This window comes from Amphiura filiformis, chromosome 15 (assembly GCF_039555335.1).
Source record: "Amphiura filiformis chromosome 15, Afil_fr2py, whole genome shotgun sequence".
NCBI lineage: Eukaryota > Metazoa > Echinodermata > Ophiuroidea > Amphilepidida > Amphiuridae > Amphiura > Amphiura filiformis.
This window is the reverse complement of record NC_092642.1, coordinates 12713706-12728843: the sequence shown is the minus strand read 5'-3', so window position 1 is coordinate 12728843 and position 15138 is coordinate 12713706. Positions and strand designations below refer to the sequence as shown.

Genomic DNA, 15138 nt, shown 5'->3' with positions numbered 1-15138 from the left:
ATCGTACTCATCGAGAAGACTGCGGAAGTTGGATTGCTCACAAGTGCCAAGTATACCATCTGGGTCAAGGGCAACAGCAGCTGAGTAGTTAACCGGTGAACTGGGCTTTGGGACATTGACTGATGCTGCTGCAGCAGTGTGTGATGGCTTAGAAGTTAGTGATGGTGAATAAACAGTGTGTATCTGGCCAAGATGTTCATGCTTTCTGATGACAAGTGGCACACCAGTATTGTTGGGAATGCGAACCCTGCCTGCAATACTTGTGATTACATCAGGGTTGGGCCAGGCTTGTTTGGGCGGTAGGAACCTACCGAGCGGGGTATCAACACGGGGCTCAATGGCAAAAGTAGCATCTGATTCAACGATGTCTGCAGGGAGATTTACCTCAACGTATGAGCCTGGCCATATGGTAGTGTTTTGAGAAGGTCCACGAAGTATATGGGCACGACGAACAGTGTGCTGGGATTTGGGGCTCTTGTTGGCGCCATAAGTGATAATTGTACCATCTTTCAAGATGATTTGGTTCTTAGCAGGGCGAATTGCGACATCATTGCATTTCATGAAGAGAATACCTGCAAGGATTTCTCCGTCAAGGTCTCTAACAACTAGACCTTTAAAGACAAAGGAGTGTCTGTCACGAGTAAAAGTGAGGGTTGTTTCCCCAACTACCTTAAGAGGGGATGACCCATCAGCTTGACGGGCAGACTGCGAACTCTGATGAATGGGGCATCCTAATCGTTGGACAGTGTTTTCGCGAATGAGATTACCAGTGGATCCACTGTCAATGGTGATGCGGACCGCATGGTGCTTGTGGAATGCATCTACATAAGGAAACTGATCAACATGAATTCGCAGCGCTGTCTGAACATTGGGCTGGATTGGTCAACAAAGGCACATGCTAAATCTGAGTCGCTGTCACAATCATCAAGGATGTTAAGCTGACGAGCGCGGGCCAGGTATTTTCTGTCCTTTTCAGGGAGGTACGAGCACTCGCTTAAGAAATTTCGCATGGTCATGCCGACCAGCTTGCTCACACAGAGGGCAGGATTTACCAAATGATTTCTTAGCTTTCAATTTAGGCATCGGTCTACGCTGACTACTAGTGCGCATGCTGCGAGCAGCATCCTTTCAGCTCAGCTCATCCAGGAGCGAATCCAGAGCCTGAGAAATTTCGGCTTTGATAGAAGCCAAGGTGCGGGATCTTAGCTCTGTACCGTACCGCTGCTTTACTAATCGGGGCAGCTATAAGACGCAACCACGTTAACACTACAAAGTTTTCTAGTGTAGGCGTAATCTCCTCATCTTCATCGATGACTTGGTCATGGTGACTGATGCCGCCTCCTTCACGCATGAGGTTGTCTTCGGTGAATGCTACTAGACGCTGGTACAAGTCCTCTGGGCGTTCATCAGGGCCAAGGCTAATATTGTTGAACTCCAGGAAGTGGCCACCTGTTGTTTGGAAGCCAAAATGGAGACGGATGGCTTGCCATATCTTGTTCAGGCTGGTGCAGTTTTTGAGTATTGTATTTCGTGAGATAATTGGACAATAGTTGGCTATTTGTCCAAGCATAAGCTCCAATGCAGCATTTTTCTGGACTGCTGTTTTCCTTTGGGCTTCCTGTATGTCCTCACCATCGTTAGTGAGACCTCGAAGCGGGGAAGTTTTTGACTTTTTGCCCCATACCGCTCCTTCAACCAAGTAGGGAGAAAAGCTTGGGTCTAATGACAGTGTATACTGGAGGTTATGTTTCCAGCTTTCAAATGAGTTTATTGTTTCGTTCTTTGTTAAAGGCCATTGCTTCGGCGCACGATGTGTTGTGGCCATTGCTGATTGTTTTTACACTCGTGTATGTGAACCAGAAAAAAGCTAATATGCAGCCTTGCAGGCTTAAGCTTACTGTTTTAAGCTTACTGGTCGCTCACAGTCTTGTGAAAGATCACACATTTAGGGTTCAATATGACCACCAATTTCGTCAGGAAGGTCAGCTGAGAGACTTCAGAGATGACTGGTTTCGAATCCAAGCTGTCACCACGCCAATAAAAGGATTAGGGATTAATCTAATGTGATAATCACAACCAGGCACATGTATAGCTTCCACGAGTGCAGAGACAGAGAGGGAGAGCCCATCCAGGCTCAGTGCACCTTAAGGGCACACAACTATGAATCAACTGGCGTATATTGTTACAATGTGCGCGCGTCGCGTGGAAATTTTTTGTATTTTACACTATTTTGGCCCTGAATTTTGCTAGAAAAAGGGCTCCTTGCCCTTTTTCTTTTCCTTTGCCCTCCTGATTTTCTCTTTCATTTTTTTTGTCAAATGGGCACTTTTTCTTTCATTTTTTTTTGTCAGGGGAACCCCCCCGCTGGCTACGCTACTGGATGCAGTGACCACTAAATACTGGATGCAGCACGAATATCACAATTAAACGCGTCGTGTGCAGCAGGATTCCTGTGAAGCACTGATTTTAAAACCAGGAGTCCTTAATACAGCCTGTCTCAAAAAAACTCAAAAACTATTGTGCAAGTGGAAAGTGCCATCTTTATATATTTTTGTGACATGATGCTTACATCAACGTCAAGGGAGCTGTCCTAGCTTTCAAATACCGCAATTTCATTCATTTTGGTTTCAGCAATCCAGAGATCTGCTTCACTAAACACAATTTTGAATTGAATAGAATCTTATATCCCTATACATGTACAGTACAGTTAATAAAAGAACATTCATTTGTAGGATTAGAAATGATTATGTAACAATTGCTCAGTAAAATTTCAAACGTATACGAGATGTAATATTTCGTTGACATTTTAATTTTACAACAGAATGTGCAATATTTTTTGTCTTTTAACATGTCTTGAGTGAAAAAGAGAACAGTATTTACCATGATAAAATATTGACATGTACATCATGACTGCGCTGTTGACGTTGATGTAAGCATCATGTCACAACAGTAATTTACTTTTAGCCAATGAATTTCACTATCAAAAGTTTGAAAATATGAATTTCACTATCATCATTTTGAAAATATCATATGAATCATTTAACATTGTTGAACTCAGTACCCAAACATTTATACTTTTGGAACAATTCAAGTTTTCTAGTTATAGGTAGGTTTATAATTATGTCGACATCCTCAGGTTAATATAACATAAATACTTTGTCAATTTTACTGGTATACTGGTAGGCACTCTTAGTCAAAAAGGTGCAACTTAGAGGCTTCTTTTGTCCCGTATACAGCACCCTAAACAATGTTTGAGTTCTATAAAGAACCTTGAAAAGTTTTAAATAGGCCTAGGAACTTTCTAATTAATTCAGGGACTCATAACAAAGTTAAGAAAAGTGATCGTGAAAAGGAGTGTTAACCTTTTTTGGTTTTAAAAATAATTTGTTTGGCTAAAGAATCTTTTTTTTTCTGTTCTACTTGGAACCCTTTAAGGGTTCTTTCTTAAAGGTTTTACATGCTTAAGGTTCTAATAGGAACCATTTTCTTGGCTAACGAACTTTTTTTGGTTCTCATTGCTTAGGGTGCTGTATACAGGACAAAAAGTTCTAAGTTGCACCTTTTTTTTCTAATAGTGTGGGTAAGGTAAAACTAAAACCTTTAAGAAGTTATTAGATTATATTCTGTTATGAGCACTGATGCATTGGGTGTTAATCTTACGTCATCCTTAATATTATATTTAACTTCATTAATAGTGAACTTTTGACTAGTAACGTCACACGTGAATTTTTCAATGTTAAATAAATATTTATATTCTGGTATGGGTGTCTGGAACGTATTATATAATATAACAAAAATGCTTCATTTATGAGCAGTGCATTTATGATTAGTGCTAATCTGACGTTAAACTTAAGCTTCGTTCATTTAATTTTGTTTTATAATGGTCAATAACATTTTAAATACTGCCCAATGCTATGTTATTTATCATCTGGGTATAGTCAGTTGCGTAGCCAGGGAGAGTCCCCCCCCCCCCGAAAATTTGCAGGAATAAAATTAGGACGGTAAAGAGTTAAAATAGTTAAAGTTGCCTTAAAATGACTAAAAGGGAGACAAGAAGTTGACAAATGGGGACGAAAATTTGGCTTTGCCCCATCACACTAAATTCCTGGCTAAGCTACTGGGTATAGTTCTACCGTCATGTGAGCCTCCACAGAGTTGGCCTAGTATCATCCCAGGGATGTACCACTTGTGGAATAAAGCTGTATAATCCCTCAATGATAGGCAAATTGGTGTAGGCGTACAAAAAGGATTGCCCATTTACTTATAACATGGGTCTAGACCTCACAAGTGAACAGTTCAATGTTATTTATTTATTTTCTGGTATGGGTCTTAATCTGTCGCCATTCTCAGCTTCATCTCCGCTTAATATCACTACATTCTCGTCATCACTGAGCACTCCCAGATCCTGGGCTAAGAATGTGTCGACTGTGGAACCGGTACTGACGTGAGGCGAACTGGCGACCACTACTTGTTTTCCTTTCTTGGCACGGGTACGTGGATGCACACATTCCGCGTTGGCAGCTGAAAGCAAATGAAAATTATTGGAAAGAGACATTTTGGTTAAAACTACTATAATTATTGTTATTTGTTTTGTAATGTAAACTGCTCAAATAAAGAAAGTCCGCAGTCATACAATCCGTCCTACACCAAAACCTGATCTTGTTATGACAATTTAATTGATACGGTCGTATGTAGAATCTTGTTAGCTCCAATTTGATACCCAATTTGCTACCAAACACTCAAAAGTGACAAAGGTTGATACCAGTTTATGGAATTTGGTGCATTTTCGAAAGTTGCAAATCAAAACGAAGCACGCGGTCGAAATGGCTTAGCGTGGTCAATATGGTAAAGGTTGCTTGCCCACGATGGGCCCCTGTCGACTATCCCAAGTGCGCGCTTTATTCAATTGTCAATTTAAAACGCATGGTTTGCTACAGTGATTTACTGATGAATACTAGGGCACGATGCGATCGATATGACCTAGCGATATAACACGATTCAGCACGTGCGAGTTGACGCGATACTCGTACGAGCTATTTGAACCAATCGGAGGTGCATAGCAACAACGGCACTGTTCAATTGTAAGTCCTAGGTAATTCGTTGTAAAATGTACGATTTAATTGAATTAAAATTTGATATACTTATTATTAATATTTTTATTTGAATTGAAGCGTTATTTTTGGCATTAAACAAATCGGCTTTGCCTCCTTGTCTTACTTAAAATAATGATGTCACCCGTGTTATATGAGACGATAGTTGCAGGACTATACCATAGCCACCAACTATGTACCTTTTGCTTTTGATGATGCACCTCTACTCCTGTTATTCCCTCCTTTCGGCCCTGTGTTGTTTGTGCAGTCCTTAAAAGAGCAATCCGCGGCATCGCATTGGTGAGCACTATCAGACTTCTTTATCTTTCTGCCGCGTGGAGGTTTCACTTTTGAAGTCAACACACTTGCTCCACATTGGTAGCATTCCGAAGTCGTCTTGTTAACCTGTCCAAAACCGCTGTTAATGTAGGAACAAAACAAAACGTTAGAATATACACTGCGCGCAAAGAGTATCTTTGCCCCGGATCTTTGCTTTGTTTTCAATATTTTATTCTGCACGTCTTGATATCTCTTTGAATTTGTTGCGACCCATCAGTACCATGCCTACAAGCAAAGTTGCAAACATTTCAAAGTTCGAAAATTGAGTTTTCAAATTGACGAACCATTTTGCGAACTGACGTATATGAAGAGCTTATTTCCAAACCGTGTTAAGTCCACCCACCTTCAAAATTGAGATTTTGATGAAAATGGGCAGTGAGTAACTAGGGCTATCCAGCAATGTTTGTGTTTTTTTACAAAATTAGTCAAGTTCCGAAATATTGACACACAAAGTATCGATTTTTTTCCAAAACGTGTTAAGTCCAATCCAGTTTGTTAGCAAACTGTGTTAAGTCCACGAACACTGCCCTTGTGGGCAGCTTGTAGGCAGGTACCATGGCATAGGGCTTCCAATAGTTAATCACCCAAGTTCTGCATGCCGTTCTGCATGATTGACAACACTGCCTTGCTTTGCGTCTTCATTCTTGTTTGGTCCTGAGACTAGTATACCTGAATTTGGTCTGAATATAAAGTTGTTGTTGTTGTTGCTGTTGTTGTTGTTGGTGGTTTTTTTGATATTATTAGGCCTAGTTTGTATGGAATTCTTAAATATTTGATAGATACCTCCAGAAAAACATGAACAGGTTGGGAATGGGGAGAGGGAGAGGTTGTGATGGTAGAATTAATGTTAGAGGATGGTGGTAGAGTTAGTTTTTGATATTATTATTTTGTATGATTATCAAAATTCAAGGTATTATTTAAAAGTTAAAGGTATAAAACAAACTTAGGACTTAAAGACTTAAAAACTTACGACTGTCAATTATGAGATTAGGGTGGCAGCATGGGGGAGGGGGAAATTTCGATAATGTGGTAAAACAAGTGGATATTTCAGGTCATCACTTATTGTCAGTGAAAATGACGATAATTCAATTCTGAGAAATGCATATACAACTAAATTTTGAATTTTGAACTATTCTAAACGTAGAATTTTGGTAAAAATGGGCGGGAGGAGGGGGGTTCGAGATGCAAGGTGTTTTGTGTTTTATAGTAGAGAGAATAACATTTTGTATGTTTTTAATAAATTTGTTATCTTTTAACACTAGTTTGAGAAATATATGGTTAGTTCTGTGTTACAGATACTATGTTTTGTGTCAAAATGTGTTAAGTCCATGCCAGAAATTGTGTTTTGTGTCAAAATGTGTTAAGTCCATGCTATTTTGAAAACAAATTAATTCATTAAAAAAAATAAAAAGTCTCTAGATTTTAACTTTACATATTTTTATGCTCCTATATAATTATGTCACCTTCACTTCAATGTAATTTTATAGAAATCGAACTTTTTTTCATTGCCATAAAGAAAATTCCTGATTTTCTTCAAAGTGAACATTGTGGACTTAACACGGTTTGGAAATAAGCTCTTCATATCTGGCTCAAGTGGGCATATAAAGTACAATTGGCATTCAAGATGCCCAGTTCTTCACCCTTTGGAGAACTTATGGAACATCCTAAAGTGAGAGTCAATATGAGGATAAGTATATGATTCCACATTGGTAGGTTTAAGCGCATGTGTTTTTGTTTGTTTTTTGTTTTTTATGCCATATACGATTTCCATCAAATGTTAATTTTGGTTTTGTTTAGACCTACCCAAAATGCTTAGATTATAATTAGTATTAATTGTCGGGAAGGGTTTCCAGTCCATTTTAAGCAGAAACTAGCTGACACTAAATAAAATGTCCGTCAATCTGCAAACTGGGTGCTTTAGTTTTGGGTAAATGTCTCATTTAAGACAAACCATCGCGATGTGCTTATTAGGGTCATGGGTTACTCACCCTTACCCTAACCCTAATGAGTCATTTATACCTAGTTTTTGTTATTTTTCACCTTACCTAAATTTATGTCCACATTCACAGTTATACTGAGCCCAGCCATATTCTTCGTCTTTTGGTACTGGATCAAACCGCTTCTGACATTTTTGACACCTGGATACCTTTAGTAATGTGAATAATACACAATACACTATGTTAGATATCAGTCCGGTTGGCATTAGCGTTATTTTGGAACCATAAGATTGAAGATTACTAAAAGGCAGTGATTGATGTGTTGGCTTGGAACAAAGAGCTTGACATCAATGAACATTTTCCACTTTCTGCAGTGTTCACTGTGTATACTGTGTATATACAGGGTTCAAAAGAAGTAACTCCTCCCTAAAACTACAAAACATTTTTTGCAGAACTCGACATACTTTTTGTTGATTTGACAAATTGAAAAATCTGTGAAAAGGGGGGTCTACCCTCCCAACGTTGACCCATTTTCAAAAACAATTTCTTTGGTCAAAAAGAATCACATATGCTGCCTTCAGAAAAAGTTGCACTTTTCAACATCCCATACCTGCTTTTTTTTCTGTACCTTTCTGTATCTGATCCCTCAGTTACCCCATGCAACCATCATTCAGTAGAATACATTGAAATGACTTTTGACATGAGGTTTCCTTTGAAGTTTTTAATCAGCGGTTGCTTCAAAATGCTTCAAAATACTAGGGAAGAGAAATGGTTTCTCCACGCATACATTTGACCAAAAGGGTGAATGGGTTGAAAAACGCCCGCTGATTAAAAACAAAAACTTCAAAGAAAACCACATTCATGTCCAAATTCATGTCAATGAATCATTGTTTTATACTGAAAGATGATTGCATGGGAGACTGAGTTATCGGACACATAAAATTAAAGAAAACAAACAAACAATTAAATCAATCAAAAATCATTGATCACGTTGATATCGAGAACGCTTTTGTACATTACATGCATGGGATTTTTAAAATGCAACTTTTTCTGAAAGCATAATTTTTGAAAATGTGATTATTTTGGACCAAAGAAACATGATTTTGAGAAGGGTGATCTTTGGGAGGATAGTGAAATGTTTCCTCTATTTACAGAGTTTTAAATTGTTAAAATCAATAAAAATATATGCCAAGTTATGAGAAAAAATGTTGTGTAATTTTAGGTGGGGGTATATTTTAAACACTTTGTATAGCGAAAGAGAAGAACAAGCAGAGCCAGTAGCAGTAAATAAATAATAATAATAAAAGTAGCAGAAGAAACAGAAGAAGAAACACGAGGAACAAGAAAAAGCTAGCTAGGTGAAGCTACAATCCCGGACATAAGTCGTTCGAACACTTGTGTCAAAGTAGGACTGTTTGAGACCGTATTTCTGATATACTTGACATATTAAAATTTCGCTTTCTTTGACGTCAAGTTTGAACCATTTCCTACTACTACAACCCTCCCCCTGCCCCACCAATCAATGTTGGATGTTTCTAGGGGTTCATGCCCAAAAAAAAAACCAACAACATTGATCAGGGGGAATGGGGGCATATTTGAGGTACCCATGTTAAAGTGTTCGAACAATTATGACCGGGATTGTAGGTGAAAAAGACGACGAAGAAGAACAGAGGAGGAACAGAGTGACGCATGTTATCGGGAATGAATTTTGTGTTAACAAGTTTCCACTATAGTATTTTTCCCTCAAAAATATGATCATAATAAAATGTGATGCCATCAAGCAAAATCAGTCGGAACTCGGAAATATTGATTTTGAGATATAGCCAAACAAAGGAAATATTTCCTTTTGTTACCTCATGTTTTTGAAACTCTTTAATTGCTCATATCTTTGGAACTGGTTGTTCAATTTCAATGGGATTTGCTGCAAAATCCAGCTTTATAAATGCTTTTTACTATCCTATAAGAAACTAAAAATTTAATATTTCCGAGCTCCGACTGATTTTGCTTGATCGCATCACAAAATAATATCAACAGCTATGAACATGTTGACTCGCAATGTTTCCTTTAATGGTTTACATGTATACCTCTTTACGAACTGGAACTCTTTGCCACCATACACGATCGCATCCTCCACAAGCAAATTGGCGTACCCTACTCTCAATTTTCTTATCCAGTTGAGTCACTGCGTCGTCTTTCAGATTCAAGGAATTTAGTCGTGTGTTGAGAGCCTTTGGGAAACAAATTAATTTAATAAAATAATTTAATAACCACAATCAGATCATATTTTAAGGTGATTTTGAAAGCAATATAGGAGTTCGGTAATATAGGACAGTGCTTTATGGGTAAAAATATCGGTTGGAACGGCCATATTGTGATGTGCCCTGATATGAGTAATTAAATTTACCTTAACTTTGTTTGCAAGCTAAAAGTATTTCATGAGAGATAAGCTCATCCGGACGATCGTAAAAATCATCAAGCTAGCCTGCTAGCCATGTATTTAAGACAAAATAAGACATGTAATCTGTAATTTATATACACTGTTGGTATATAAATTAGCTACATGTATTTGAAAAGCGCTTCAGCTTCGTCAATACTGCTGTTTTCTTTGTTTTTTGCCACATTTTTCATTTACAAAATATCAAATGATAGTTTGAATGACTAATTCTTCATTTTTAAGCAATTTATAAACAATTTTATTTTTCACACTTGCGCTGGGATCACTGAATGGGTCTTTTATCAGAAATATTAATAATCTTGGAAAATCCTCACTATGTCAATATGTTCATTGTGTTGTACAATTGGGGAAAATCCTCAAGTTTGTAAAGTAAATATGACATCATTTTAGGAACCCCCAGGAAGTGAATATGACAAAATAATCTATGATAGATTGTGTGCATAAAAGGTGAAAGTTTTAGTTTGCTCTTTGCAGAATATCATGAGAGTTTGTAAATTCTCTATGTGTTGGTCATCCTGTGCTTCAAATAGAGGTACACTCATAGAAATTGTTCGTTGGCATTACTCAGTAAGTTGATGTAAGTCGTTGCGTCAACTTTCCGAGTAATGCCAACGCGTACAATTTTGAGTAACGCTGACTCGATATCATTATGTTGGTCGCACTCATTTGCACTTATTTTATTGAGTTGTTACAACTCAGAAAATGAAAATAGCCTAGGTTAGCATAATTTTCTAGAGGTGTGCTATAGTATACAAAATTTTGCACTGATTACAAAAATAAATATTTGAATACTGCTAATTGTGCAGAAAATGATTCAATTACGTGAATTAAGTACCAAATTGGGATAACCCAAAACAATAAGTACCAGTAACTTAATATGAACGAGTTACATCAACTTACATGTTGAGTTACAATAACTCAACTAATTGGTTCTTTGAACCTTGTTTGTTTTTCTAAGTTCCCTGAACTTGAATTCAGAAGTTGGCATTACTTAAAAAGTTGACGCAACGACTTACATCAACTTTTTATGTAATGCCAACAAAGTTGATTCGTTGACGGAACTTTTTGAGCTTTTTCAGCATTTTTTAAGTTCGGATAACTAAAATGAATTTTGTTTTGGCAAATTTTACACTATTTTTGAGTTGTCCAAACTTACTCCTTTTGAATTGCGCCAACAAGGCGAACAAGCCATTTCTATGAGTGTACATTTGAATCAGTTTGCATGGCCAGTAATGTGCTATTTTAATAGAGCAACGAAGGAGATTTTGAGTATATGAAGGTACTCCTCCTCCCCAAAGGATTAAAGATCTTCTCTTGACTTGCTGGAGTCTGGTTTATAAAACAACACATCTGTTTATAAAGTGGAGCCGTGTTGAAAGAAGCCTGTTTCATGGAGAAAGAGTGATTGGCGAAAGAAGCACCATTTTTGGAGAACTGCGCAAGGAGTTGTGTTGAGTGTTTGGAGAACTGCGCAAGGAGTTAAGTGTTTGGAGAAATCAGCACCATTTCTGTGGGAGGAAATACAAGTGTACAATGGACTTCCCTGAAAAGTTATTATCGCAGGATAAGCAAACAAGGAGATATACATCAGCCGTCTGGAACATTGCAATAGAACTCTAGGATTATCAAGAAGACCTAGATAATTCTTTGCTTTCAATTAAAGCCTTAGATTTTGTTAACGTAATTAAACAGTTTTGTTAACATAATTAGACAGTGTATTGTAATTGTTGTTGTGCATTGGAGTGAATTTGGGTATAAGGTGATTTTGTTTTTCGTCATTTACTGCTGGTACTTCTAATGAAGGTGCAAACAATCTTTGCTTGTTATGAAAGTTCTGTGGAAACAATCAGACCCAACAATTAGTCAAGAAAATTTAAAAAAAATAAGTTTTTTGGTGTTTTTCGTCGCAATTAAAATACATTAAAGTGTAAGTACCGGCCGCGATATCACACCAGATACTTATCCATAATGCACTCTTTTCAGAATTAGGGCATATACCGAACTCGCTTATTTAACAATTACATTTTTTCCACAGGAGTTCAACATTGTCAAACCAACAGGATATAACACGTGACATGTACATGTATATTTACTGGTATGATTCAAGATCACAAAAAGCAGGTCCAAAGTGCCCATGTCGATACTTATTGGCACCAGTTCCAGAAAAGCTGTACCACTACACGGATGTTACATTAGTTGCGTTTCCTTTCATAGTACATGTACATACATGTATAAAGCTCATGTATATAGTTCATGAACACGCATTTATTTGTCAAAATATCAAAAAGAATAGCTATTAGTCCCAACACGCCCAAGGATTTAGTATGACTACACGGCAACCACAAACCGTTTTAATCATGTTATAAACGTGTTTTGGTCTGGTTAAAATGTGTTAATAAGCATTTAAATATTGGGATATGAAAGTCTGGGCTATTATGAAAAGGCACTGAATATTTTAGCTAGCTGATCTATATTATTATCATAAAAGTGTGATTAAAGGCACATGTAATATGATATCATGATATTGGCCTAAATCAACATGGCCAATGTCATTATGTACATACCATTATAGATATCAAGTTCAAGTACCATATTAAATTTAATTATCTTGACTAGAATGAACTTTGTACCATTTACTCTTGTATCGTACTTTAATTTCCTTCATGAAAAATTTGTATTTTATTTACCTTAAGTTCATCACACTGATCTTCTTCCTCAGAAAGGCGACCTGAAATATAATAACATGTATTACATGAATTGGATCAAAACTAATATCAGATTGGCGAGGCGGTGCACTCAATAATTACACGGGTTCTGCAAAGGCTAGACAAAACAACAGAGTAGAGATGTAAATTTTTCCCTTGAACTGTCCTGCATGTAGAATCTACATAACATTTTTTTATTTTTAATCGGACATTACCCGTTTCTCTTGAACTGTCTTGCATGTAGATTCCCTACAACCCTTGTTTCTATTTTTTTTAATCGGACATTACTTCATCTAGCTTTGTATGTCTTAAAAATACAGGGCGTCCCAAAAAAAACCAACCCAACTGTTATCCTTTTCTCAGGTGCATTTATATTTTATATTGGGACACCCTGTATTTAAAGAACAAGGTCAAATTTTTTTGGAGTTTTTAGTTTACGCGATATACTAATATCCACCACAGACACACCCCAACGTGTGCGCATGCTGGCCTCTATGGGTCGGTTTCTCGAAGCGTGGCTAGTGGGCAGTCTCCCTAAGCCTTCAGGCTTAAGCCCAATTAGTCCTATATACCAGTGCTTACAATTTCACGTCATACATCGCCAAGAAAGATAGATCAATAAAAGGGCTCCACATTGGTAGAACTAGCCTACTGGCTTATGAAGACTGACCATTTTCCAAGCTTCGAGAAATTGGCCTGTGGAATCATAATAAATTGATATAGTTGTTTTGTGTTTTACGAGAAGACAATAAAACTGCCCAAATAATAACCCACCCACCCTCTACACAGCCACCTCACTGCACACACAAATTAATAACATCCACAAGCAAACTTACCTTTAAACAAGTGGTCAACTGTAGCTTTTTTGTCGCTATGGAAGTAATTCAATAAATCGTGAATGACATCTTGTGGATATCTGCCTTTAAACAATTCTTGTATTTCCCGAACTTCCTGTTTCATTCAAGTAAAAAGTAAATTGATATCGACGTGAATAATGAATCATGAATAAATATGTGACCAGCTCCAACAAAACCGGGAACAAGTCGCCAGACATGTTTTTGCGTTATAGGCCTTTAAAAATGACATTCTCATAAAAACAAATCAAATTTGGGATTTCTTAAGGGATCTAAAATGAGCGTTTATTGCGTTTCGACAGTATTTTTTGTGGGACATGAGAGCACCTCAGACCTATCGAATTGCATTCTGAATACGAAGCATGTCTTTCTGATATCAAATAATTTTCATTTTTTGAAAATCACAATATAATACAAATTTTATGACAAATTATAAAAATTTGATATTTTTCAAATTTTGATATATAACAGTCCTCGAAGTAAATTATATAAATCTAATGATATATTCTTAAAGTGTATGTAGCAGGGAGGAAAAGCCGACGGTCAATTGAAAATTTTGACCTTTCATATTGAAGATATGGATTTTTTTCCCAAAAGACCTATTTTTTGGGGTGTTTTGGGGGAAAAAATCCATATCTTCAATACGAAAGGTCAAAATGTTCAATTGATCGTCGGCTTTTCATCCCACCTACATACACTTTAAGTATAAATCATCAGATTTATAAAGTTTACTTCAAGTACTGTTAAATATCAAAAATATCAATTTTAATGATTTGCCATAAAATGTGTATTAAATTGCGAATTTCAGAATGACATTCTTCGTATTCAGAATGCAATTCGATATGTCTGATGTGCTCTGATGTCCCAAAATAAATACTGTCCAAACGTTCATACCCCAGCCCTTAATTTGATGGTATTTGACTGCGGGACTAAATGGACTTTCAAATCCTTGAAATTACTTATTAAAAAGAAGTTTATTTAATCCGTGGGTAATCCCTATTCAATCCTGTGTAAGGCAGGAAACTATTTGACCCATTACTCAGAATAGCAATTGGACAAAACTATCAAGGTATCATTTACAAAATTATCCATATCTTTTTTGGTATCATTTTTAAGCTTATTGTCTAGTGCTTACATTTTTATTCAAATCATGAAATGTCAAAAATGCGACTTGTTCCTGGTTTTGTCAGAACGGGTCACATATGTATGTGCCCTGCTCCCAATAAATAACTCGGAACATGACAACATTTTACTTTCATATTTTGATACTGAGCCATTTGCCTCGACTTTTTCGCACGCCTGTATGCCTATACCGGGCCTGTATATAAATGCCGACCGAGTTGGTATTCAAAGCAATAGGTATGATACATTATTGGGTATTATAGTATTTTAATATAGACCCTACCTTCTCGGTATCCGCGTTACCGCCATTCGTAATGTGTGCAGACGCCATAAATATATGAATATCACAATATCAATATCACAGCTAAAACTGCCGTGTGCTATAGTAGTACACAACGTTGAGCGAACCTACAATTTGAACATTTAATACGATTTATTTTAAAGCCAGTGTTGCCATTTACATTCGCATCATGTATTGCAAGAAGTGTTTAGTCGCCCAAAATAGTACCGTATTAAGGCTACACGATGTATTGTTGGTCGAAGCAGCCAACAAAAATTTCATTTAATCAATATATTATTGAAAAATATCACTATTATGTTTTGCAATAGTTCATTCTACAAATCATATATTTGAAA

The 15138-nt window shown here is 36.9% G+C and overlaps 1 protein-coding gene across 1 annotated transcript; it reads right to left on the bottom strand.

Moving 5' to 3' along the window:
• Positions 1-2789: 2789 nt before the first annotated feature.
• LOC140171264 (shiftless antiviral inhibitor of ribosomal frameshifting protein homolog) lies at positions 2790-14873 on the bottom strand. The gene is made up of 7 exons (XM_072194494.1): positions 14786-14873; positions 13363-13477; positions 12509-12549; positions 9451-9594; positions 7475-7575; positions 5291-5508; positions 2790-4521 (listed from the first exon to the last, which is right to left on the bottom strand). Exons 1-7 carry the CDS (start codon positions 14831-14833, stop codon positions 4307-4309), a joined length of 882 nt encoding a protein of 293 aa, XP_072050595.1. The 5' UTR covers positions 14834-14873; the 3' UTR covers positions 2790-4306.
• Positions 14874-15138: the final 265 nt, after the last annotated feature.